This window comes from Loxodonta africana, chromosome 9 (assembly GCF_030014295.1).
Source record: "Loxodonta africana isolate mLoxAfr1 chromosome 9, mLoxAfr1.hap2, whole genome shotgun sequence".
Lineage (NCBI taxonomy): Eukaryota > Metazoa > Chordata > Mammalia > Proboscidea > Elephantidae > Loxodonta > Loxodonta africana.
In genome coordinates, this window is record NC_087350.1 from 19,770,105 (window position 1) to 19,795,845 (window position 25,741).

General features: G+C 43.7%; 1 protein-coding gene across 1 annotated transcript in view; it reads left to right on the forward strand.

Annotated features, from left to right (window-relative positions):
• The window catches only part of PTCH1 (patched 1), a 66,219-nt gene extending 40,855 nt beyond the window's left edge, over positions 1 to 25,364 (forward strand). Inside the window, exons 15-24 of the mRNA XM_064290828.1 lie at positions 399 to 708; positions 5,433 to 5,575; positions 8,015 to 8,198; positions 9,804 to 10,084; positions 11,933 to 12,070; positions 15,049 to 15,191; positions 18,509 to 18,608; positions 19,091 to 19,345; positions 20,964 to 21,519; positions 22,359 to 25,364. Of these exons, the coding sequence (XP_064146898.1) occupies positions 399 to 708; positions 5,433 to 5,575; positions 8,015 to 8,198; positions 9,804 to 10,084; positions 11,933 to 12,070; positions 15,049 to 15,191; positions 18,509 to 18,608; positions 19,091 to 19,345; positions 20,964 to 21,518 (2,109 nt within the window). The 3' untranslated portion in view covers position 21,519; positions 22,359 to 25,364. The remainder of the gene's footprint in view (positions 1 to 398; positions 709 to 5,432; positions 5,576 to 8,014; positions 8,199 to 9,803; positions 10,085 to 11,932; positions 12,071 to 15,048; positions 15,192 to 18,508; positions 18,609 to 19,090; positions 19,346 to 20,963; positions 21,520 to 22,358) is intronic.
• Positions 25,365 to 25,741: the final 377 nt, after the last annotated feature.

Below are 25,741 nucleotides of genomic sequence, written 5' to 3' on the forward strand. Positions count from 1 at the left end.
TTCCGTGAATTTAGGCCATCTCCTTCCATTTTAAACATTTTTATTCTCCATGAGCTTCTTTAAAAATGCAATTACTATGATTTTATTGTTTTATCTCTAGGACAACCACCCCATATGCTAAATCAGAGCCCAAACCAAACCACACCCGTTGCTGTTGGGTTGACTCCAACTCCTAGCAACCGTATAGGACAGAGTAGAACTGCCCCGTAGGGTTTCCAAGGAGTGGCTGGTGGATTCGAACTGCCAACCTTTTGGTTAGCAGCCGAGCTCTTAACCACTGCGCCACCAGGATTCCAGTGTAGTGATAATAAGTGAGGTATAATCAAAACACCTTATCTTTCTCAAGGAAGAGTCGATTATGTCCTTTGGGTCTGATCTTGTGCCTTACTCTCTTTCAGGTTGTGGTGATCTTCCTTTTCTTAGGCTTGCTAGGGGTCAGCCTTTATGGGACCACCCGAGTGAGAGATGGGCTGGACCTTACAGACATTGTACCCCGAGAAACCAGAGAATATGACTTTATTGCTGCACAGTTCAAATACTTCTCTTTCTACAACATGTATATAGTCACCCAGAAAGCAGACTACCCGAACATCCAGCACTTACTTTATGACTTGCACAAGAGTTTCAGTAATGTGAAGTATGTCATGTTGGAAGAAAATAAACAGCTGCCCAAGATGTGGCTGCACTACTTCAGAGATTGGCTCCAAGGTAAGGTGCCGCTGGAGGGCTCACATCCTTTTCAGACAACCACTCTTCGGTCTTTTCTGTGTTCAGCTTCTACAAGTTGCCTTGTTCACCTTGGTAAAGTGTGAGGTTATCATATAGCACTGACATGTTGCATGGACTTCTAAGGGTTGCTCAGGATCTTTATGTAGACTATTTCTGCAGCAGCCTCAGAAACCTACCTTTTACCTGTAAAACAATGCAAACACTTCTAGCAAGCAGCTTAGGCACTTTTGTAAGCATTTACCAGTAAACACTGGGAAATGGGAAAGTATCTCAGGAGATGTGGAGCCAACGCTTCTAGTGTGCTCGTTTGGGTAGTGGCCACTTTGGTGACCAAGTGAAATCAAAGTGTTGTTGGAATGTCTAGGCTGATTCACTGCCAAATTACAGCTAACTACACCAGTAGATTTTGGATTGTCAGTGGATATAATTTAAAATTCCATATTTGACCATCTTTTCATTTGGCATGTGAAGTAAACCTTTCAGTGCTTAATCCCATTGCACGTTATTTCATACATAATCCAATTCTGCTTTAAAATGTCTTTTTTAGCTTCTTACCTTGCTCTTAGAAGCATTTCTAGGAAATATCAGTCAACTGGAGGAAAAAACATCGTCTAAGTTTGCTCTGGTTAGCTGACTGAATACAAATGAATTCAGGGATTCCATGAACAGCTGTTCATTTATTCTGTGTTGACACATGCAAAGTGAAGTGGAGAATCAAGATAATTACCCAGACAATTTAAGCAAAGATACTTTTACTGAAATACCCAAATAATTATGTCCCCCAAAAGTTTTTGGCTTAAGTTATCCAAATGATTGTCTTAATTTCCCCCTTAATTAGGCTTGTTTAAATGCAGATTTAAATGCCTTCTTTGGTCATAAGTCAGTACATTTGTATGTAAAGATTAAACAGCCAATTTCCCTGTGAGTTTGCATGAAATGGTAAACAACTTGAGTTTGACTGAAAATCGTTCAATGCAGGCCTTGACTTGTGTTACGAGAATTTTGTTCATACGTGTATACCAGATTTGATCTTTGTTTGGGAGGAAGGTGAAGAGAACAATATTACTTTAGTTTTGTAACATGCTCATGAGATTAACTTCATTTTGCTTTGGGTTTTATTTCATATGGTAGTTTTGAAAGCAGTGCTTGTCAGATAATGACTAGACAGTTGAGAGATACCCTGCTTTTCATTTTTTCCCCGCCCCCCGCATTGACCAAAGACATGCAAATAACTTACCACCAATGACAAAGAGATCTGCTGTGCACTGCCAGCATCTGAGCAGAGGACGATTATTGTGGAATTTATTTTATTGTGGAATTTATTTCAGTGTCATAGGCCGTTCCTTTGGATGTTCAGTATGGCATGTCAGGCAGAGCCTGGGAAGGGGCAAAGAGGTACTGTCTGACTCTAGGCAGTGCAGAAGTTATAGGGTGTTCTAAATTATCTCTAAAGCAGCTGGACTTGAGATTCTATTTAAAAGGTATGTTCAAATCATGTTTTGATCACTAAATGAACAGTACCCACCTAGACCAAGTTAGATCCATTTACACTACCAAGGCAGGGTTGCAGCTGGCCCTAGAACACTGCGTCTAACTATTACCATGTCCAGGGAAGCACTTGACAAAGAATGGCCAAATACTGGGGCCATTCACTGCCTAGGCGTTTTTCGGGCCTATTGAGTGGTTGATTTGGTCTTTGAACATTTCCTCCGAAGAGGCAATTAATCCTTGAATCAGCGTTCCTCTAAACCATTTTTTTTGTGTGTGTGGTTTTTAAGTGATCGCACCCTCATTCATTTTTTAATGGAATCGCCATTTAAAACCATGTCATCCTCTTGGTCTATACCAACATTCCAATAATTTTTGTCTTTTTTTTTTTTAACTTATGGAACTATATAGTGGGAGACAAGAATTAATGTGCACATATGATGAAGTTGAAGATGAAAACCATGCTGTGTATCATGTACAAATGGTGTTCGTTTATATTTCACACTAAATCACGCAACTAAAATTTAGACTGACATTTTCTTTTTAAGGTGCCATATCTGAAGACAATTTACATTTTGAGAATAGTTTATTATCTTTAGTTCAGAACATTTCACTAGAAAATTATTAGTACAAGTTATTCATAGTGAGCAAAGTCCTATCTAAAATGCATGTGTTGCGATATAAAATGTCAGAGTTGGGCAAAGGGCAATGGAAGCAGACCCTTGTCTTTGTTTTGCATCCAGGATTATATGTTGTGCACCCACTCAGACCAACCATTGTTACTTGAGGTTTTTGGTAATTAGTAAATATTATACTAACTATGAAAAGACTTAACTTTATCTGTAAAGGTGGCTAGTGTTTCTCATTCATCTTTGAACCCCCAGTAGAGTGAATGGCATGTGGCAGCCGGCAGCGTGGATGATGAGTTGAACTGAGTTCCAGCAGGATTGACCTCCCCAAATCTGATCTTTCTCCCTTTCTTTCACACTAGGGTGCACCAAAATTCTTAGTGTATATATATCTTAAAACTGTACTCAAGATTTTTGGACCCACTATTTGCTTCCAGATGTGATTGGTACCTAAGTTAGCTCTGCTAATCTTTTTAATTCCTTCCACACATACTTCATAGGCATGCCAGTGAGTTCAGGGCAGTGCAGAGCAATGAGTGGCTCAGCTGACTCTCAGACTGCCTGGCTTCAAAGCTTAGCTCTAACACATGGTAGGTGACCTCCTTCCAGTTTCTTAACCTTTCCCAGCCTCAGTTTCCTCATCTGTAAAGTGGGAACAATAATACTTATAGGCCTATCTAACAAGGTTGTGGTAAGGATTAAATGAAGGATAATCCAGGTAAATGCTTAGAACCAGCCAGGTGCTCAATAAGGGTGAGCTGTTCTTTATGATTACCAGGCCAAGAGGGAAAGGGTTAAGGTACCTGCACCAGTCAAATGGCAGTCTGCTTCCTTAAAGATTGCCTTGGAAACTCTACAGGGCAGTTTTGTTCTGTCCTGTAGAGTCACTATGAGTCAACTTGATGGCAGTAGGGTTTTTTTTTTTTTTTTTTTTACTGGTCACAAAGGGAAGAAAATTTCTTTTATGGTGAGGAAAACAGACCAGGCTACCTCCTCTTTTTTGGGGGGGGGGGTGTTTTTCCACTCCCATTTACTTTTTTCACGAAGGCAAAAAAAAAAAAGGCTTTAGGTAATAAAATAACATCTGTTCAGTACAGCTTGTTGTGTGCATGCCTTGCTATGAAAAACAGTCTGTCTGAGAGTTCGGGGCTTGGCCACCTTTGGTGGTCTCCTCCCTCCCCACTCGCCTTGTAACAGGGCCTTCTTTCACCACAAGCCCATGGTCCTCATCCTCAAATTGTTCATATAAAAACAATGCCCACAGCAATGTCAGAAGGAGGGTTTAGTTTAAAAAAAAAAAAGTGAGAATGAGAAAGAAAGGGGCCTGTGCTTCCCCTCCCCCACTTCAAACCCCAAGAGCTTAACCATTCCGAGCACACTAACCTAACCAGATTATTCTTTTCCTTTTTCTTTTGGTCTTTGAAGTCACGTCCTGGAATGAAATCAACCCTTCTTAGTAGACACGTCTAACCGATACATGTACAGCTTTGTTCGAAAGATGTGGTTTCCTGAGCTGCTGGGGCTTGGGATTTCTACTTGGGAGGTGGCTGGGGAGGAGCAGGGGGAGGGCAGGGGGTGTGGTGCCAGAGCAGACTGTGCAAACCAGCAACCGCTCAGACCCTAAGGCCGGGTCACCGAGGCCATGTTTTCTCTTCCAACACGCTTATCTCTTTACAGCTGTAGCCAAACCATCAGGTCTGTAATGATGGTTTTGATTACAGAGGCCAAGCGCAGCTGTGTGTGGTGGGCTTGTGGGCTCGCCCATCCCCCAAGCCTAGAAGGCTCTTTCCCTTCCCCTCCCTGGGCTTGCGGTTTGTCATCTGTTCTCACAGAGTCTCCTTGTATTGGCCTGTGGCTTCCTGTTCTCAATCGGATCCAAATTTACCCTGTGAGGTATTTCCCGGTGCGCACGCAGGCACACGAAGTATCCTTCCCTTCCCCTCTCCTCCGCGGCCCCTCTCCTAAGGAAGGGTGGCAAAGAGGAAGAGAACAGTCGAGAGTGAATAGGTGCTGGCTGTGATCTTTACACAACCTGGCAGCGGATCCCACAGCTTGTATTAGCTCCACAAGTTGAGCAGATGGAACAAATTGACAGAATCCTGTTCACTCACCCTGGGCTCGAGAAGCAGCTGAGTTGCTGTTTGAAGCTGGAGGTTTGAATGTGTTTTTCCCTATCTGAGTGGAATTTCTGGTTGTACTGAAGAACCCGTGGCTTAGCACCCTGCGGTGGCATGAAACAGTTAATGAGTGCGGCGTGGGTATTCCTCTTGCCAGAGCTCCGGAGCTCTCTCTCTCTGTCTCTCTTTCAGAATAGTCATTAGAGAAAAGGAGAGGTTTTGTTTTAGGTAACGTATGTCTATTTGTTTCCTAGAAATAAACATGCCCCCCACTCCTCTTTGAGCAGTGATTTTTAGCAACTTGCAGTTCATTCATGAAAACTGTAGTAGGATCACTTGAACTTAAAGCAGAGGTAGAATACCAAGTGTTTGGGTTGATGTCCTGCTGGCTATTCGCAGCCTACCTCATTAGGACCAGGAGTATACCAGTTAAGGGCTGTAACGTATTGCACACGTTTGCCTTTTCTAGGACTTCAGGATGCATTTGACAGTGACTGGGAGACTGGGAAAATCATGCCCAACAATTACAAAAATGGATCAGATGATGGAGTCCTTGCCTACAAACTCCTGGTGCAAACCGGCAGCCGCGATAAACCCATCGACATCAGTCAGGTAATCTCACTGCTCCACCACATGGGAACTCCGGAGGGCGCTGTCAGGCAGAGTGTGGGGAGCAGACACCATATTGAAGAATCCTTTTGAAGGCACGCAATCCCTACCAGTGTTCTGGGAGGCATTAGGGTCTTGTGGAAAGTGAAAAAGATGAAGACCCTCAAAGTGATGGATTGACGCAGTGGCTGCAACGATGGGCTCACACATAGCAACGATTGTGAGGATGGCACAGGACCGGCCAGTGTTTCATTCTGTTGAACATCAGGTCGCTGTGAGTTGAAACCGACTCAATGGCACCTTACACCGGAAAGAATACTGAGTTGGCTTTACCTCACCTCCTCCCACTGGCTAGTAGTGTGACCTTAGGCAATCGAGTAAGTCTCAGTTTCCTCATCTGTCACAGGGATGAATCGAGTAAGTCTCAGTTTCCTCATCTGTCACAGGGATGAGTATGTCACTGACTTCCCAGAATGATTGTCAGAATAAAATGTAGTGGAGACAATGAAAGCTCTTTGAGATGTTAGAAGCACGGTGTTCTGTTGTTCCCTTTCAAATTCCGGTATGTGTACCATGTTGGTCTTGCTTGTATTCAAACTTGGAAAGATGGGTTCATTACATAGCAGTCATTTGGGGGTGGATGGGTGAAAATTAAAACCCCGGTGGCATAGCATTTAAGAGCTAAGGCTGCTAACCAAAAGGTTGGCAGTTCGAATCCACCAGGCACTCCTTGGAAACCATATGGGGCAGTTCTGCTTTGTCCTATAGGGTCGCTGTGAGTCAGAATCAACTTGACGGCAACAGATTTGGTTTTTATTTTTTGTTTGGATGGAAAAGTTACTGGAAGGGTGCAAGGACTAATCATTTTTTTTTTTTTTTTGTATTTGATGGCTTTGTATCACCCTGGCCCAAGGAGTAGACAAATTGCTCTGTCATGAATGAAGCCAAAGGAAATGCAAACCCTTGGACCCTGAGTAGACTAACCAATCTAACTGCCCCGCCCGCTAAGAACTAAAAGCTGTTTCTCTTTGGTCATCATTCTCTAACTCTCATTGCACCTTCTCTGTGACAAAGGATTCTAGCTATGCCTTTTGATTCCTGGGTGTGTTTGGACTCTTCAGATGAATCCCATGCTACTACTGGTTTCCGCAGATCCTGTTCCCTCTGCTCTTTGTAGCTTCCTTGCATCACCTTCAGGCAGAACCCGTCACGCTGATCTTCTCCCCAGCTCTGTTTATTGTCTCCCCTCTTCTGCTGGCATGAAAGGTGACAGATTTACACAGTACATTGTTCAGAGTTATTATGGAGTGTGAAAGCCTGTGCTTTATAGCACCATGCAGTTGGCTGTCAGGTTTGACAAGGCCGAGGACAGAGGAGTCCATCCGAGAGATAGCGGGGTGATGCCCAGGAAGCTGGATTAGGCCTTAGGGCCCAGATCCACTATGGAACAAACGTGATGGGGCCAGGCCTTCGGATAGCTTTCCCTCTGCCTGGGAAGGAGCAGAGCGCGCCACATCCTCGGAGGCCGTGAGCTGTACTATGTAATTCCAGAGACGGCTTGAAGACACACAGTTGTTTAGCATCCTGTGAATTAATTGAATCCAGACCTCTGAAATCGACTTCACTCCCTCTCTTCCACGCCCTTTCTTCCTTCACTCTTTCTCTGTTAACTGCTGTCACTGGTGTTTTTCATTTTGTTAAAAAAAGACCCAAAGCTTTGGAGCCTGGCCTGAATCTAAAATAAACAGGGAAAAAAAAAAATATATATATATATATGTATGTGTATGTATATAGAGAGAGAGATCCAGTCCACAAGGCCCACTTTAGAGGTCCTTCAGTTCGCATGGTATGACCACCTCTCTTAGAAATAAGGTTTCTGGCGTGACCGTGGTCGGGCATCAGTCTCTTCCACTTTCTGGCAATGGGTATTTTTTGAATACACAGGTCAGAGGAGGCAAGTTTTAGCAAAATTTATACAGATGTTGTTTTATTTTTATAGCTCTCCTCCATTTACTGGGTGGCATTTCACTCAGTGTTAACAACAGAGGTTAACTGCACACAGACGTGTATGGGGATTCTTGCCAGGTTTTTTTTTTTTTTTTCCCCTCCTATAAATATGTTTCTCCAGATTGTTCATTCTCCGCCTTGGCTGCAGACAGTTTTTTAGCATTCAGATTTAATTGGTTCAGTCAATTCCCGGGCCATCTGCAGAACTGTGTGTTTGTTATAAACACACCCATTATGGCATCCTCTGATAAGTGCATTTTGAAAGAAATCGAAGGTGTTCTGATGGGATTTTCTACACTTTCCAACAGTGGGTATTCTCTTCTTTGTTATAAATGCTAGTGCAAAGCTCTGCTGCCTTTTTCTCTGGGCAAGAGTGTGGTCCCCCCCCCTTCCCAGACCCCATTCTGAAAGGCCTCTGTTCTTCTCGTTTTGCAGTTGACTAAACAGCGTCTGGTGGATGCAGATGGCATCATTAATCCAAGTGCTTTCTACATCTACCTGACTGCATGGGTCAGCAACGACCCCGTCGCTTACGCCGCCTCCCAGGCCAACATCCGGCCCCATCGGCCTGAATGGGTCCACGACAAAGCTGACTACATGCCAGAAACCAGGCTGCGAAGTGAGTAGCCCTCCGTCTCCAGGGCTGGGAGCGCACAGAGTGGCCACGCTCTGTCCTCCAGCAACAGTTCACTGACGCTCTCCAGGGTTCAAAAGTATAAACAGAACAATATATTTCTTTTAGTTTAAAACTCGGGGAGACAGATGAGGATGTGTAATGGAATACAACCCCGTGCTCTATCACTTTGAGAAATAAGCGTCTCTAATTTCCGCCTGGAGCTTTAACGCAAAGACGTTCGTCAGGCATTGCTCTTGAATGCCAGCTGTTCCGTGTGAACGTTGGGGAAGACTCCAGGTTGAGTGTTATTTTACCATCACAAAATTTTATCGCCGGGGATTAGATGTTTATCTTAACTTTGTCAACTCTTGGCGTTGAAGGGATTTTTGGCAAGTTGGGTCATTCCTGTAAGCCATTGAGCACCTGTACTCTGTCAGAACTGTTTAAAGGGGAACAGAAAAGTCTGTATACAGCAATGTCCTCTTCCTTCCCCCTCTCAGCCCAGGGTTTGAAAGGTGATTCTTTGTGCATTTCATTTGCAATTATGTGAGTGATATTTGTAGCTTATAGTTTGGATATTGGGCCAAGGGAAGACGTGAGAAAGGAGACGGGTCCTTTTATAAACATGGAGAGCAAGTGAGTTGTGCTCCACTGTATCTAAACCCCAGAGCCTTGTGGCAAGCAGCCAAGGCTTGTCTTAATGAAAATTTATAGTTGAGATTATAATAGGGCAAATCATGTTTAGCAAGTCAACTGAATGACCCCAAAGGGTCGGAACACACAACGGCAGTAACTAAACGCTTGTTGTATAAGGATTTCTTCTCCTGTTGCTGAAGACTTAGCATTGCATTAAATAAAGAAGCATGGAAGGTTTAAGTGTGTGAGATCACTAAAAGGATAAGAAAGTTAAGCGTTTTCCCCAGTAAAGCATGACTTTTAAGTTATTTTGTTCCCAAAAGTGATTGAGCAAAACCGTTTGGACTTTGTGTTTTCACTTGTGTCCACTGTATTAAAAAGGTTTCTGCAAATTCATTTTTAAGTTGTTAGACCCATTACAAAGAGTGACTGTTTCTAGGAGATTAAAGTCAAAGATTGAAAAATAGGTCACTCACAGGCTCCCACGTCCCACCCCCCCGAAAAAAAAAGAAAAATCGGAGGTTGGCTGTTGTTGAAAATGTTTTAAACCAAATACAAAATTGTAAAGACCCAAAGACTATTATTGGTATTTTTTGCCAGTTCAGTAAGTTAACTTCCTTGCTGAGTTCTTTCTCTTTTGTTGTGATTATGGAGTATCTGGGACACTATTTATAAAAATGGACACAAATCTGGTATGACTTCCGATGGGAATTTGTCACAACTATCTCACACCTGGGTGATGAAAATGGTGAATGTGCTTGGCTGCTGATCGAAAGGTTGGTGATTCGAGTCCACCCAAAGGTGGAAGAAAGATCTGGCCATCTACTTCTGAAAAATCAGCCACTGAAAACCCTGCCATGAGTCAGAATCAACTTGATGGCAACTGGTACTGGTATTGCCTAGCTAAATACCTGAGCTTTGCAAGGAGCGCCTTAACCCCAGGCCTTCTCCCTTGTTGTCTCCTTGGTGCAGTCCCGGCAGCAGAACCCATTGAATACGCTCAGTTCCCTTTCTACCTCAACGGCTTGCGTGACACCTCGGACTTTGTGGAAGCGATTGAAAAAGTACGAACAATCTGCAACAACTACACAAGCCTGGGGGTCGCCAGCTACCCCAACGGCTACCCCTTCCTCTTCTGGGAGCAGTACATCGGGCTTCGCCACTGGCTCCTGCTGTCCATCAGCGTGGTGTTGGCCTGCACATTTCTGGTGTGCGCCGTCTTCCTCCTGAACCCCTGGACTGCCGGGATCATTGTGAGTTTATTATAAGGGTCTTTGTGGAAGTCAAATTCCTTTCAGCATAGCTCTTTCTGCAGCCAGGACGTTTTGTTTATGTCTGGGCCTCTGGAGGAGGGTATAGATTGCATCATTCATAATATATTTATTCTACTTGAGGTGGTGAGGTTCATGGTTAAGGTAGAGCCTTTAATGGCCTTAATCTTGGGTCCTTTCTCCTACAGCTTGAAAATTTCTGCGTAAAGATAGGAGAGCTTTTTAAACACACTTGCCATAATAGCACTGAGCATTTAGTAAAACCATCAAAGCATAACTAGTTCTTTTTTTATTTTTTATAATTCAAAAGTATCATTTTGTGACTTCATCACAGACCTAACCTATAGAAGGTTATTCTTTATTTAACATGGAGGGTAGTTAGAGAAGTCAGGACGGTAGTATACAGAAAAAAAAAAAAAGGTTTTAACTCCTGGAAGAAAATGATAAACTAAGATTACTAGCTTCCCCCCCCCCCCGCCCCCTTGCATCCTTTTTCCAGAATACTCTCAGATTTGAATTCAGTTTCGTGGAAAGTCCATAAACTCATGGCAGTGTTTAAATTCCATGTACTGTGGTATAGCCTTCAAAATGCCAAAATTATAAAAACATAGACCAGGGCTTGTTTCTGCACCGAAAGTGTGTGCAGCAGGTATGTTAAAAGGTAAATGTTTAGTCTGCATGAGTTCTCATGGTACTTAAGTAATTGATGTTGTTCATCTTTCATTAGCTTATTAAAAGAAAGCAAAAGACACTTCTGTGACATTTCCCCGAACCGCTGCCACTATTCCCCACCCCACCCCCAAGAAAGAACTCTTGGTTTCTCCAAAGTTTATTGTTTTGTTTGTATTTTCTTCCCCCTTTTGCCCAAGAAACTCCAAAGTCTACCTCTCCCTGCAAATTTTTACAAGGAGGATGAAAGGCAAAGAAAAGCTTTTCCTTGGATTGAACTGTTTGCTTTGTCCACCCCGGTCCCCACATTTCTTCAAAGTGAAGGGGCCCCTGTAACCTGACACGTATCAGCTGATGACAGCATCCCCTGCCCGCCCCCGCTTAACTGGCTCCCAAGTCATCTTCACTTAGCTGATGGGCTCTCCAAACAAAAGCAAAAGTACTTTTACTTAAAAGAACTTTTTATCACCCTGTTCTATCAGCTTTCTTCAGGATGGTGGGTGAAACAACCAAAAATTTCAAAGTTTCAACTCAGTTGTGAGTTGAAGGATGGTCCATCATGATTAAGATCAAAGCAAGAAGGAAATGTCGTTTTAAACTATATTAAAGTTGTAGCTAGCAGTGAGTCCATGTTTGCATAATCTCTTAATAGATTACTCTGGAGGCCCAGGGTGGTGCAAATGATTAATGCGCTTGGCTGCTAAACCAAAGGTTGGAGGTTTGAGTCCACCCAGAGACATCTCAGAAGAAAGGTCTGGCAATCTATTTCTGAAAAGTCAGCCATTGAAAATCCCTTGGAACACAGTTCTGACACACAAGGGGTCTCCGTGAATCAGAGTTGATTCATTGGTTATTGGGTTTTTTGTTTTGTTTTTTTAAGGTGGGAGTAATTAAAAAATTTTTGCTTTCTAGAGCAGGTATATTGGAAAAACGATTTGCCTTTCCCAAAGTCTCCATTTCCAAAGGGAGAGGTTGAATTGGGAAGGAAAGAAAGTTATCCAAAGTCACGGTAAACCAGTACTTTGATTCTATTTGGGTCACTGGCATTTTTCTGCTCTTAATCTGCAGAGCAGACCACATTAGTACTTTGACACTTTCCCTTGTCTTCAACACCTAGGGTGTGATGTACTTGGTCACTGATTGCTGTGTGTGTCCTCACAGGTGATGGTCCTGGCTTTGATGACAGTGGAGCTCTTTGGCATGATGGGCCTCATTGGAATCAAGCTGAGTGCTGTGCCCGTGGTCATCTTGATTGCGTCCGTCGGCATAGGAGTGGAATTCACTGTCCATGTTGCTTTGGTATGGAAGACATTTTAAGCAAAAACTTGATGGAAAATTAACGCTTCCTGTAGCTCCTTCAGTCTCCATGTAGGAACCATTTAATTTTCTTCGACTTCAAGAAGCAATCCTAACACGTCACAGTGTAAAGGCTTCAGAGCACAGGAATTTCCTAGGAGTCACTGAAATTTTTCTGGATTCCTTTCTGTTTGGGGAATCTAGACAGAAGGACATGGAAGGGAAAAGTAGCTGGGCCTTGTCAGCAGTTGGCAGTGTTGTTGGCAAGTGAGCCAGGAAGGAAGGACTTTGTTTGGTATTGAATGTGTCATTAGTGTCACCAGGCTCTGAAATTGTCAGATTTGTTCCTAAAACAGACTGTGTGTGGGGGCATGTGTGAGACCACACCTCCAGGCCTGGTAAGGATGGCATATTTGCGAATGAGGCTAGCTGGCAGCCACAGCAGTACCTTCAGGCCCATGACTGAAGGTGCAGGTGATCAGCCTCAAGGAACTGGCGTTTCCGTGGAAGCTCACCTGACTCCTTCAGCCTCCCAGCCTCTGAGTTCAGGACAGCAGAAAGTAAGAGAACTGGTGTTGTTTCCAATAAGAGAATGTTTCCCTTTCTGTTTCTGTGCCCAGTCCTATGAATACATGGTTGAAGGAAATTAAGCTTTAGGCCGAGTCCTTTAATTCAAGAGACGGGTCCATTACATGCAGTTATTATTATATAGATGTAATTATTTAGACATAAAAAAAAAAAAATCCATATAGTTGAGAATATAATATCAGTTCCTTTGCGGGGTTTCCTCCTTCTAAGCCTCATGGCAGTGGATAAATTAATGTTCTATCTACAGTTGAGTTGATAGTCTAAGTCCTTGGGCTTGTTAGTAGGCATTTGATAAATATTTATTGACTGAATGAATATTGATACTTGGAATGCCCTCACTAGGAAACCTAGCATTGGTTTAAAGCGAACTTGGACTAAGGTACTTTTAGCCTTGCTTTCTCAGTCTCTAGCGTTGATTTTCCTTGGACTCAACACAGGGAAGATGCATATCTGTGTGTTTGCTTCTGCCTGTTCCCTCTGTAATCCTTCAGCAGGTTTATGAAGAGCTCTTTCAGGGCTATTATTCTGCAATGTTGAGATTATTAACTTTTGTTTATAGAAGGAATATCTGTTTTGTTGACGTTATCTCATTTTCCCCAGCGTATACCATATTTTTCACCAAGAACGCACACCTTCTACGTGTGTCTGCCAGCTGCACCCTCCCAGCAGGAGGTATTTTCATAAGCACCCCATGCCAATTTTTTTTTTTTTTTTTACATGTTACTGTAAAAAAAAATTAGCATAGCGTGTTTGCAAAAATACCTTGGTCGGGGCTGCAGTTGACAAACGTCGAAGGCGTGTGAAAAGTTTTTAACATAAAAAAAAACAAGTATCCTCTCAAGTTTAAGCCTGTTCAGATTATTTTCCTTCATTGAGCTGGGAGGAGGAAGATGCATTTTTAGAAAGAAGAGACCCCTGGCCTAGAGCTTAGAAAAAACATAGTTCTCATACCCTTTCACCAAATAGGAACAAAATTTGCACATCTGTTAAGAATGTGCAAGTCAATCTGATATGAATGAAAACCACCTTTTTTTTTTTTTTTTTTTTTGTAGCTAGCATTGCAAACAAGGGCCTCCTAGAACAGGTTTTTCACAATGGGAATGCTAACTGTGTATCCAGGTCTGTGCACTCAAAGGTTGAGTTTGTGTGAACGTGAATACACAGTGGTGTTTACTGAACAGTTAAGGATTGCCTCTATGCTCATACAAGATTGAATTCCTTGAATTTAAGGAGTTTGATGATCCACTCATGAACCAACTTTACTTTGCAAGTGGAAGCCTTAGCTTAGTGCCCTGTTCCAAGTCTTCATTCATCAAGACTACTGCCACATACAGGACACAGTATTCTTACCCTATCCCACATGGGAAATTCTCTTTAAAGTAGGAAATCGTTGCTCTTACAAATGATGGAAATGGCTGGTGAAGAAATCTTCCCTGAAAGGTTTTAAGAAGTCAGTGTGTTCCTGTCAGCTTGATGGGTTTCAGCAACGTATAAGTTGTGTGCAGTAGGATAAACACAGCTTGAACCTCATGGCCCGAATGTGGCACAGAATAATATGGTTCCAAACCATCTTGGTGCTTTCATCTCAAGAGAAAATGACTACTAGATTGACCTTAATGTCCTTCCCCAGTTGACACAGTAAATATATAAGTAGGACCCGTCTTAGAAGAGGTACCTGTGCTAGAGAGAAGTATGAAAACTTGAGGCACACATTTGTATACATGTATTTATTCATCTTTTATTTATGTATTCATTTATTTCTTTTAGAATAACGATTCCTGTTTGTCTGCAGGTAGATAAGGGATAGGATTGTACCCTGCAATGTATTTTAGACCTTTTTTTTTTTAAGGGTAAAATACTAGACAGCAGGAGTTGCAACCTGCAGAAGCTCTGGGCTCTCTCCTCCCAGCATATTCCAGAGCAGCGTGAACTTTCATGTAAAGGAAGAAGTCCTGTCAGGCTCAACTCTCCCTGTTGGGGTCCCACTGTAGGACCAGACAGGGTATAGCAATAACTGACTCACATTAAAATGGTCGGGGGTCAGACTCTCAAACCAACTGTCTGATCTACCTGAACTTACTCAGTAGAGTTCCCATTTGGTATCAACACCATTCTTGACCTAGAAGAGCTCTAGAAATGTGAAGGGGGCAGGGATATGTCCATACATAGAATAGGCTTACTTCGAATATACAGTCCTGCATTTTTTGATGTTAAAGTTTTATGATGTTTAGATGTAATGCCAACACATTAGTTTGAACACAGTGACAAAAAATCTCACCTGAGCATAATCATCAGAAAGTATGTATTTGGCACCCAATTTTCACACTTAAGACGAAGCCGAACATTTGACCAAAGCGAAGGATTCTGATCCTATGACTCTGCTCCTTCCACAGGCCTTTCTCACAGCCATTGGTGATAAGAACCGCAGGGCAGTGCTCGCCCTGGAGCACATGTTTGCACCCGTTCTGGATGGTGCTGTGTCCACTCTCCTTGGGGTCCTGATGCTTGCAGGGTCTGAATTTGATTTCATTGTCAGGTAAGTGTATGTGAGAGAGAACTGTTCTTTTAAACTACTATTATTTGCTCGTGCAACCTTTGTTGTGTATTTGCTTCTCTCTTTGGTAGACATTAGTGTTATTTATTTATGGTATGAAAATCCCACATTGCTTATGTCATTCGGTATCTGGTAGGTAAGTAGAGTCAGGTCTTCATTTATGACTATACTTTCTTTTGAACTTACTAACTCAGAGATACACTGAGAGGTAGATAAAGATGAGCTCTATTCTAGAGATGTTGTGTACAGTGTCTTAGAAGGTGGAGGGCTTGCGGCTAGCAGCAAAGCCACGTGGTGAGGCCAAAGAATCACCCAGTATTGCAGTTCCTAATATGCCAGGTTTGAAATAGCTACAGGAAGAGGTAGCCCATGGTTCCATTAATTAACTCAGTTTGATCTTCGCTTCATCTCCTTCAAAACTGTAGAAAGAAAAACTCAGGAATACCTACTTATTCTCTTAAGGAGTGAAGAGTAATATGCCCAGCTTACCTATTACATCCTCCCTAAGACTTTTTTTTTTTTTTTTTTAAGACTTAGGAAGCACTGAATGCACAACTTTGGTGATAGATTTTAGAAATCCAAGCCTGTCTTAGAGTCTTCTTGGATCTAAAGGCAAGGGGTTGCTAGTGAATTTAATTAAGAAAGTAACTTCGTGAAGTATAAAAGGAGAGCAAGTTTTCCTTTTGAAAAGAATTTAAGAACTGCAGGGAAAGAGACCATTTCTACTCCTAAATAGCCTTTGTGGTTTTTGAAGTTGCTAATCTTGGACAAACACTGCTACTTTGTGGAGGGGCAAGGCCAAAATCTCTGAGTAGCTAACAAGATTGCCCAGAATTAGAGCTCCATGGTAGGGCAGAACCAAATGTGAGAAATGACTGGATTGTTTGGGACACTTGAATCTGGAGAGATCATCTAAACAGATTTTCCTGGGTAGGGTATATATTTGTGTGTGTGTGTGTCTTTGAGCTACAAAGTTTAGCCAAAGCTTCAAGGATCAACTCATTGGTTTATGGCAAACCCAGTTGGGCCATTCAGCATCATGGAGACTCAGCCTTCCTAAAATAAGCACCTGGGTTTGCTCGCTGTGGTTTGGTGTAGGGTGGAATGAAGAGGTGAAATGGCTTTGAGTGTAGACCATCGCTTCTCAAACTTTAATATGAAGCTCTCAGTATACCACCTGAGGCCCACTCTCTCAATACAGACCGGATTCCGTAGGTCTGGTGTAGGGCAGAGTGTCTGCATTTCTACCCACATTTTAATCAGCATGGTGCCCTTACACTGATAAATTAACAAGCCAATTTGTAATTCTTGGCTGCTAGTGCCAAATAGGTATTTGCCTATTTAGATAAAGGTTTTGGTTTTGTTAAGTTCTGAATTTGACTTTTCCTTTATTTCCTAAGTCTGCATTTTTTTCAGACATTAGTATTATTTCTTCACGGTATAAAAACCGTGTGTCAGATAGAATTTCTTTCGTGTAGTTCCATTCTCATTCAAGACAAATGTACTAAGCACCTCTTAAGTGCCATTTCGTGCAACCAAGTACCAGGGACGCAGCATTCCACTCATGTAGCTTATGGTCTGTGAGGGGAGAGACAAGTTTACAGGCAATCCAGAACTGTGGGAAACACAGGGGCTGATGGGATCTTGGAGGTTCTCACTTGGCCTTGTGGAGGATGCTCCATGAGCCATAGAGAGGAACACTTCAGTGGAATTAGAGCAACCAGGCCAGGAACCTGGAGGCCAGAACTCCAGTTTTCTCATTTACCCGTGACTGTCCTCTCCTCCCAGAGGTATCAGGGTTCCTGTTTCAAGCACTTAAAAGGACTTCCCATTTTCTAGAACTGGATAGATTAACCTGATAAAGTCCTCACTGAGGTCGAATCCATGAGCAGACATTGTATACACTAAGCCGTCAGAAATCTAATTGCCCTGTTTATCCTACCGCGAGATGGATGGAATGAAAATGTCTTAATGCCTGCTGCTGATATATGTCTCAGCCGAAAGTTTCAGCAGTTTACATTAGAGCAAGCCATTGGCTGCTTGGTCTTTGCTAATGCAGCTCAGAAGTCTCTGGTGTTTACAAGAGCTGCAAAGTACTTGTGTTTTTATAGGGGTCCTCTCCCCTTTAATCCAACAGCGAAACATACATAGACATGGCAAAGCTGGGTGCCTGCTCCGTTTTATCATCAGTGGGACTATTAGCAGATAGATATCATGCCCTTCTTCTTCCTAGAACATCAGAAGCCTCTCCCCCACCCCAGCCCACTTCCATCCAAATGGCCCTAGAAATCATTAGTTACAGAAATGCCTTCTTGCTCGAAGTCCGCTCACTCCAGCTGTGCAGAGTGTCTGCCCGAGAGGCTCGCCCGGCTGCCAGGTTTACCTTGGTATTCATGAAGGATCCCAGACCTTAGCCCTCAATGGTGGGAAAGCGGGGCCACTTGTGCACTTTCCTCTTCTTCCATGGTGCTGTGGCCTTTATGTTTGAATTGGCTGACGCAAAACAAGCGTATTCAGAGATGCTAAATTGTTCAACAAAAGATTAGCCCGCCGAGCAGCCCAGCCATTGTGGAGCGCCCTCACCCAGCACAATGCCCGCGCTCCCACAGAATGGGCAGCATTTTCTTTGCAGAAAGCTGGTTCCTGTGTCCTAAAAAGGTTGCAATTGGAGCTATTTGGTAAAACTGGAACTCCCAGAATTCTAGGCAGCACGTTGTGATTAATGAAAGCCCAGGGAAAGCCTTACCTGAGACGCCGGAGACTTTAATTAGAGATTCTGCTCTGAGATGCAGACGCATTTCACAGTGGATTAGCTGCCTGCAAAAGTGGGCTTCTTTTCCTCCTGGGCTAAATTGTTTAAATTCTACGCGCTTTGCTTCATTTGTTTGCTTCTGCTGGGTTTTCGTGTGAGGGGCTCCCCCTGCTTTGTGTTTGTGCTCTCGGTCTGTGCGGCATTCAGCCTGCATTCCATATTTTTGTGTTTGTGTTACACATTCATAAGTAACGTTACATGCCAGGAGATTTCAGCAAATTAACAAACTCATTGTTTTTTGTTTTTTTTTCCTTCCCTCCCTGAACTCACACTTTGGGTTGTGGAATATAGTCCTCAAAGTCATAAGGTAAAAAAAAAAAAAAAGAATCTTGTGCTGAATTAGAACTGTAGTTTTTGCAACAGCCTTTTCAGTGGTGTGGTTTTTGTTCAGTTTTGGTTTTGACGTGCAGATGTATTTGGTCGCATGAAGGGTAGCATAATTCCCGTTCATCTCAGTCAACATTCCCATGCCCCTTTTATCTTCCAGGTATTTCTTTGCGGTTCTGGCCATCTTAACAATCCTGGGTGTTCTGAACGGATTGGTTTTGCTCCCAGTCCTTTTGTCCTTCTTTGGGCCATATCCTGAGGTCAGTGGTTACACTCGTGTAAGGTAAAACCCACGGGCCACCTGAATGTTATTTTTCCTGGTGTCACTCTTCATGTAGATACTTGGGTATATGCATATTTGCTGATCGTTTACGTTTCCAGTAAATGTCTCAATAAGTATGGCTTTTTATCTTCAACTTAATAGTTTCAAGGGATGTAGCACTGGTTTTGTTTCATTGTTTTTTAAAACCAACCGATAGGCAGACTGAATCTTGTAGGCGAGTACACATGAAACACTTTATTGCAGAAGGATGTTGGGCTTGCGGAAGTAAAAAGCGCAAACCCTGCCTTTTCAGCGTCTGAAAGCAAAGGGTAATTTTTTCACCTGATGGTCCTCAACGTGGCAGAAAGGGGGAGGTGGATACAGTGTATCGTCAGAGCCTGTGGATAAATACTGTGCTTTGAACTCTGAGTGTGGCCAACAATGGCCAGGAACTCTGTTAATACGCAATCCCCTTAATAGGTGTCTCCAGCCAGCGGACTGAACCGGCTACCTACTCCGTCCCCTGAGCCGCCCCCCAGCGTTGTCAGGTTTGCTGTGCCCCCCAGTCACACGAACAACGGGTCCGATTCCTCTGACTCGGAGTACAGTTCTCAGACGACGGTGTCCGGCATCAGCGAGGAGCTGCGGCACTACGAGGCCCAGCAGGGCTGCGGCAGCCCTGCCCACCAGGTGATTGTGGAAGCCACAGAAAACCCCGTCTTCGCCCGCTCCACTGTGAGTCCCCCTCAGGGCTGGGGGAAAGGGTCATTACCACCCATGGCGATGGGCACAGTGCTCACAGGGTATCCAGGGCAGCCCCTTACTGCTCCAAGCCGCCAGTCCCAGAGGCAGGATACATACCATACCCTGTATACCAGTTGCCGTCAAGTCAGCTCCAACTCATGGCAACCCCATGTGTGTCAGAGCAGACGGTGCACCACAGATTTTTTAGTGGCTTTCTTCCCAGGAGAGCCTCTGGATAAACTTGAACCTCCAACCTTTTGGTTAGCAGCAAGCACGTTAACAGTTTGTCCCACTCAGGGACTCCTAAGCATATCTTGGGTCAGATCATATGAAATTGCCAATATTTGATGCTTCTTAAATTATAAAAATAACCAATTTCGAAGTGCCTTTAGAACTTAATTATTATTGTTGAAGACTTGACTAAGCTTTTATGGCTTTAAGCTCGTATTCCAGGTGGCTGAGGGGAGCAGAGAAGCTGAGAAGCACCCCTGAGTTCTTAGCCTCCAGTAATTCAGGAAAGTGTTAAGAGGCAGGCTGGGAACAGCCCCTTCACAGAGGCCGTGTGCTCACACGGCGGTCTCTGGCAGGGGCTGCTAAAAAAACCCCAAGGAGGGTTCTAAGGCTCACTTTGCTCCAAGGGAAGCCCTCCTGCTGTCCCTCTAGGAAATGGGTATTCCAGTCCCAGGCCAAAGCAGCCCGTCCATGAAAGCATGAGAGGCCAACCAAATAACCTAAATTTTCCTCCTCTTACCCCCCGTGACGATGCCTGCTGAGCTACAGTGTGAATCTGGTTTTGTTCAGCGGGAGCCTAAAAATAGGTACAAGCTAAACGACTTTGAAGTTGGTCACGGTCCTTTTGATTGATGTGGCCACTGTGCTGCTCTGCGCTTTGTATAGAGACCCAGAAACCAGATTCCTAACAATCAGATAGAGCCATGCTGCCCGATAGAACTTTCTGTGAGGATGGAAATGTTCTCTGACTACGCTCTCCAGTACAGTAGCCACTGGCCACACGTGGCTACTGAGCGCGTGAAATGTGGTTAGTGCAACCAAGGGACAGAATTTTATATTTTAGTTCACCTAAACTTAAATAGCCACATGTACCTCACGGCTTCCGTTATTAGACGGCTTAGGTATTGTCAGTCCTGCTTGCGTCCTGCGTTTGGGCAAGCCAGGGCCAGACACTTCACAGTTCTAGGAGAAGAGGAGCTTGGGCTCTGGCTAGCCCGGACAGGGCAGGGAGGTGGACTGTGGCAGGGCGGCGGCTTGGAAGCTGCCCTGTATTTATGGGCAGCTGCCACACGTGTCCAACTGGCTGTGTTTGAGAAAGCCTACAGATAGGACCTGAAAGAAGGGCTTTTCTGCCACATCCTGCAGGTTCTTAAAAGAACCGGTTTTTCTTTCGTGGGTTGAAGGTCCCCCTGGGCTCCCCAGCCCCTCCCTTCTACTCTTGCTTTGGCTGGGTCGACTGAGATCTTGATTAAGAAAGTGCTGCATGTGGGTGGCAACGTGTGAGCGGGAGCCAAGGTGGGAGAGGCAGGATTGGGGGTGCCCGTGCCCAGCCTGGGTGAGCACCTTGCCTGTTTTAACCTGCCCGCACTCTCCACAGGTGGTCCATCCCGATTCCAGACACCACCCACCCTCCAACCCTCGCCAGCAGTCCCACCTGGACTCGGGGACCCTGCCACCAGGACGGCCAGGCCAGCAGTCCCGCAGGGACGCCCCCAGAGAAGGGCTGCGGCCGCCCCCCTACAGACCGCGCAGGGACGCTTTTGAAATTCCTACTGAAGGGCATTCTGGTCCTAGCAATAGGGACCGCATGGGCGCCCGAGGAGCCCGTTCTCACAAGCCTCGGAACCCAGCATTCACTGCCATGGGCAGCTCCGTGCCCGGATACTGCCAACCCATCACCACTGTGACTGCTTCTGCCTCCGTGACAGTTGCTGTGCACCCCCAACCTGGACCAGGGCCTGGGCACAGCCGGAACCCCCGGGGGGGGCTCTGCCCGGGCTATGAGGACTACCCCGAAACTGACCACGGGCTGTTTGAGGACCCCCATGTGCCTTTTAATGTCCGGTGTGAGAGAAGGGATTCGAAAGTGGAAGTCATAGAGCTGCAAGATGTGGAATGTGAGGAGAGGCCCCGGGGAACCAGCTCCAACTGAGGTGTGTGGCTTGGGCAGGCGGGTGAGCAGGGTTTGGGAGTCTCTGCTCTTTAGTAGCCACTGAGGGACCAGAGACAGAAAAACTCCTTGGGGTTTCTTAGGCTGCACTTTCTAGAGGGCCCTGGGCAAGGGTATAGCCCAAATGAAACCCGAGTGAACCTTTAGAAGAATAAGCCATATCCCCAAACCACTTCCCGTCGAGCCAACTCTGACTCATGACAACCCCATAGGTGAGGGTAGAAGTGTGCTCCACAGAGTTTTCAGTGGCTGATTTTTTCAGAAGTAGATTGCCAGGCCTTTCTTCTGAGGTACTTTTGGGTGGACTCAAACCTCCAGCCTTTCAATTAGAAGCCAAACATGTTAACTTTATGCAACACCCAAGGACCCCAAGGCCAAGGCTAATCTAACCTGTTCCAGTATTGTCATCCTTGGGAAACCAGTTGGGTTCTAAATAGCGTCTCTTTCTCACCATTATTAAGCTGTTGAGGGAAACCATTTGCCTGTCAATGTATTCTTTATTAAAGGGTTATAGACGTGAGAAGAAACAAAAAAGAAAAAAATTGTAAAGTGTAACATTCATGTAAGTATCGTAAATGTAGAGCTCAAAAAATGGTCACAAAGTGAACACATCCAGGTAGCCAAACCCCAGAGGAAGAAACAGAACATGAGCAGCCGCCAAAAGCCCCCTCCAGTACCTTCACCCAGCTCCCTCCAAAGGGCAGTCACTATCCAGATTTCTAGCACCATAGATTAGGTTTTTGTACTTTATAAATATGGATTCCTGCACCTTGTACCTATTATGACTTTGTTGTTTTTTTTTTTCTTCTTCTTCTTTTAAAGGGTGAGTAAAATCTGAAGCAAAGAGGCCAAAGATTGGAAACCCCCATCCCCACCCCACCCCACCTCTTTCCAGAACTGCTTGAAGAGAACGTGGAGACATGGGAAAGGTGTACTGCCCAGGAGAGCAGTTCGTTGTTACTGTAACCAATTGTATTATTTTGTTAAATATTCCTATAAATATTTAAGAGGTGTACACATGTAATATACGAACCGTGTAAAGTAGAGGGTTTCTTCACTCCTGTCCCAGAGTGGGGAGGCTATAGTGGGTCCCTCTCGTTTGTACATTGATCTCTGTGCCACAACCAAGCTTAACTTAGTCTTAAATTTCAGCATATGTTGCTGCTGCTCAAATATTGTATAATTTACCTGTATAATTCTATGCAAATATTGCTTGTGTAATAGGATTATTTTGTAAAGGTTTCTGTTTAAAATATTTGAAGTTTGCATATCACAACCCTGTGGTAGTATGAAACGTTACTGTTAACTTTCAAACACGCTATGCGTGATAATTTTTTTTGTTGTTTAATGAGCAGATATGAAGAAAGCACGTTAATCTCGGTGGCTTTTCTAGGTGTAGTTCTATGCGGTTCTTTTGTTTGGCTGTGAGTGTGAACACGTGTGGTTTTTGGGTTTTTTTTTGTACTGTACTGTGATTTTTTGTTTGTTTCTTTTTTTGTTTTTTTCACCATCTGTAACCATTAGTGGTCTCTGAACTAATCAGGCTGGAAGAGTCAGGATCTCTTTATTGCTCAGTGCTTGTGGAGGGCCAGCCCTAAACATCAGGCTTTATCCTTTGGAAATGGCAGAGGAAAAGCTGGACTCGCTGCTAGTCTGTGGCATCTCATAAGGTCATTGTTGTCACCCAGATACCCCACCTGGTGCTGCAAAGGAGATGAGTTTTGTTTTTTTTTTCCGCATGGGTCGTTGTGATTGACATTGGAACCTCCATGCATAGAGCTACCATCTGTCCGTCTTCGTTGGTATTAAAGAATTGGATAGCATGCCTAATGATGTGTCTGACTAGGTCCTGAGTGCATGCTGTAACAAATTGTGCAGCCTCGTTATACTCTTTATCAGGACCAACACACACCCGTACCCCCCAAAGTTACCAGTAGACTGAACATCCTTTGCAACCCATGGTCCTGCTACAGGTAGAAAATCTGTTGATTCTGGGCCTACAATTCAACCAGAGATGGCATTTTGAGTCCTTCAGATTGAACCTTCCTCTCTTCCTAAATCAAGCAGTTGGTTGGAACTTCCTTGGAAAATAAACAACACACTGATACAGAGTCAGAAATTGTATAGGATGTGAGTTTCAGAAGGATCCTTCTCAGCTGGTTAATTATGGAATGCACACTTCCTAAAGAAATGGGAAACATGGGCTCACTCCACTTGCCGTTATTACCGCTGGTTCCATGTGACACTTATTGAAGAGCAGCAAGATGCTAATTGCATAAACCCTACTCAAGCACCATATATGGAGGCCTGTCTCTCAACCAGGCATCACTTATTTTTAAAGATTGGCTTCTGTGTGGGTGCTGTTCCCTTGCTCTGAGGTTTGATCTTCTCACCTCGTGGCCAGAGACCAGCCCCCTTGCAAATCCATGCTGGCCACGTGTTTACAGACATGAGGGAAGTCAAAGGGAAGGGCCAGTTCCCCACATGAAAGAACCTTAAGCTACTGTTCGGAGTGCACTAATGGCAACTCCGTTATTTCCTCCTGTTTTACATGGAAAATCCTAATAGAAAGACAACAGGCGCCCAGTAGTACTGGCAGTATAGTGACCTCAGACCCTGAAACTCGCCAACAAAACTGCAAGCTACTCATTGGAAGCCACCTGCAGCTATCAGGAGTGTGTGTGTACGTGCGAGTGTGAGAGTGAGAGTGAGGGGCCCTGGCCATCCCCGTTGTTACTGTTTTTGGTACCTCTCCACCAGCCACACTGTCGGTCTACCTAACACCTGCCTCTGCATTGAGGAGGGAGATGATGCAAAATTCTGAGATTGGCTTCTCCTTAGTTCTTGGTGTGTCCTCGCTCCTTTCCTGAGCACAGCTTGTGTGGTGCGTGCGACCCTCCCAGCCCTTGCTTTCTACACAGCGTAGAACTCTTCTCCTGTAGTCACATTGGCAAAGGGAGAACTTGGGCTGGCGGGCAACTAGAATTTCTGTTTTTTTTTTTTTTTTAATTTTGTCTGTCTTGTTTGTTCATTTGGATGTTTTAATTTTTTTTTTAATCTTTGCTGATATTTATAATTTTGTATCATAAGAATGTTTTCCTACAGTATTTGTCATGCCAGTTTATAACAAAAAAAAATGCAGGGATTTTATTTCTATTGGAAACACTATTACAGCTGTGTTTTACTTTTGAACAGAATTTTTATTTGTATAGAGTGCTTACTAATGTTAAATAGTTCAGAGTATATAACATTGACGTTAAGGAACTCACGGTAGGTTTTCGTGTAAGGAGTTTAAAGGAAATAAATATTCAAACTGTGTCTCATTGTCTGCCAAGGTGGGCGGAAATGGGTTTGTGTCATTTCAGTTACAAAGATAAAAAGTATGCCATATAATTTATTTATATGAAAATTTATTTTTGTAGTGTACATAGTAGTCATCAAGTCTTTGGACAGAAGTATATTTTTAAAGAATTTATATGTGATGAATCCATAATGTCTGGAACTTTGCTGAGACATAAGTGGGGCACACTTTTCATTGTCAATTACAGTGAGAAAAAGAAAACGTTAAACAGTGTTAAGAGAGTGAACAAGTGACTATCTGGGCAATTGTGAAATGTGTGTTAGTTACCATTTGTGACCTAGCGTGGTTCTTTTTAACCCTGGGAAGGCAAAAATGTACAAACTCTCTAAATATTGATGTTCAAACACTGATAGAAATTCTAACATGAATAAAAAATAATATAACTTGTTGGTTATGTCTTTGTTTATAGAATGTTTTTTAATGGAAATACTTGACGAAGGCCGTTCATGTTTCAGGCCATCCTAAACTCTGTTGCTTCATCTTGCTAACCTTATTAAATACTTGCTTTTTAGTCCACTTTATAGAGGTATTGTTGATATAAGAAGAGTTTAATGTTTTTTGACACCAAAAATGTTCCTAAATTACCCATTCTGTCACCTCTTAACGTTCTCAGGTGATACCTCATAACGAGGAGAAACATAAAGTTAAATTCAATGATTATTATAATAATTGAAGTTGTCATACTTCCAAACAGCAGAGCTGATAGTATGGGTCTGATTGAAGCTAATACAGACTGTTTTTATGAGTGTTTATAGATACTGTAGTTTTATCTTCATCATGGCTGTGAAGATAAAACCAAGATCCTCCTCCTCATTTTACAGCTGTAAGCAAGGAGCGGTGGTGA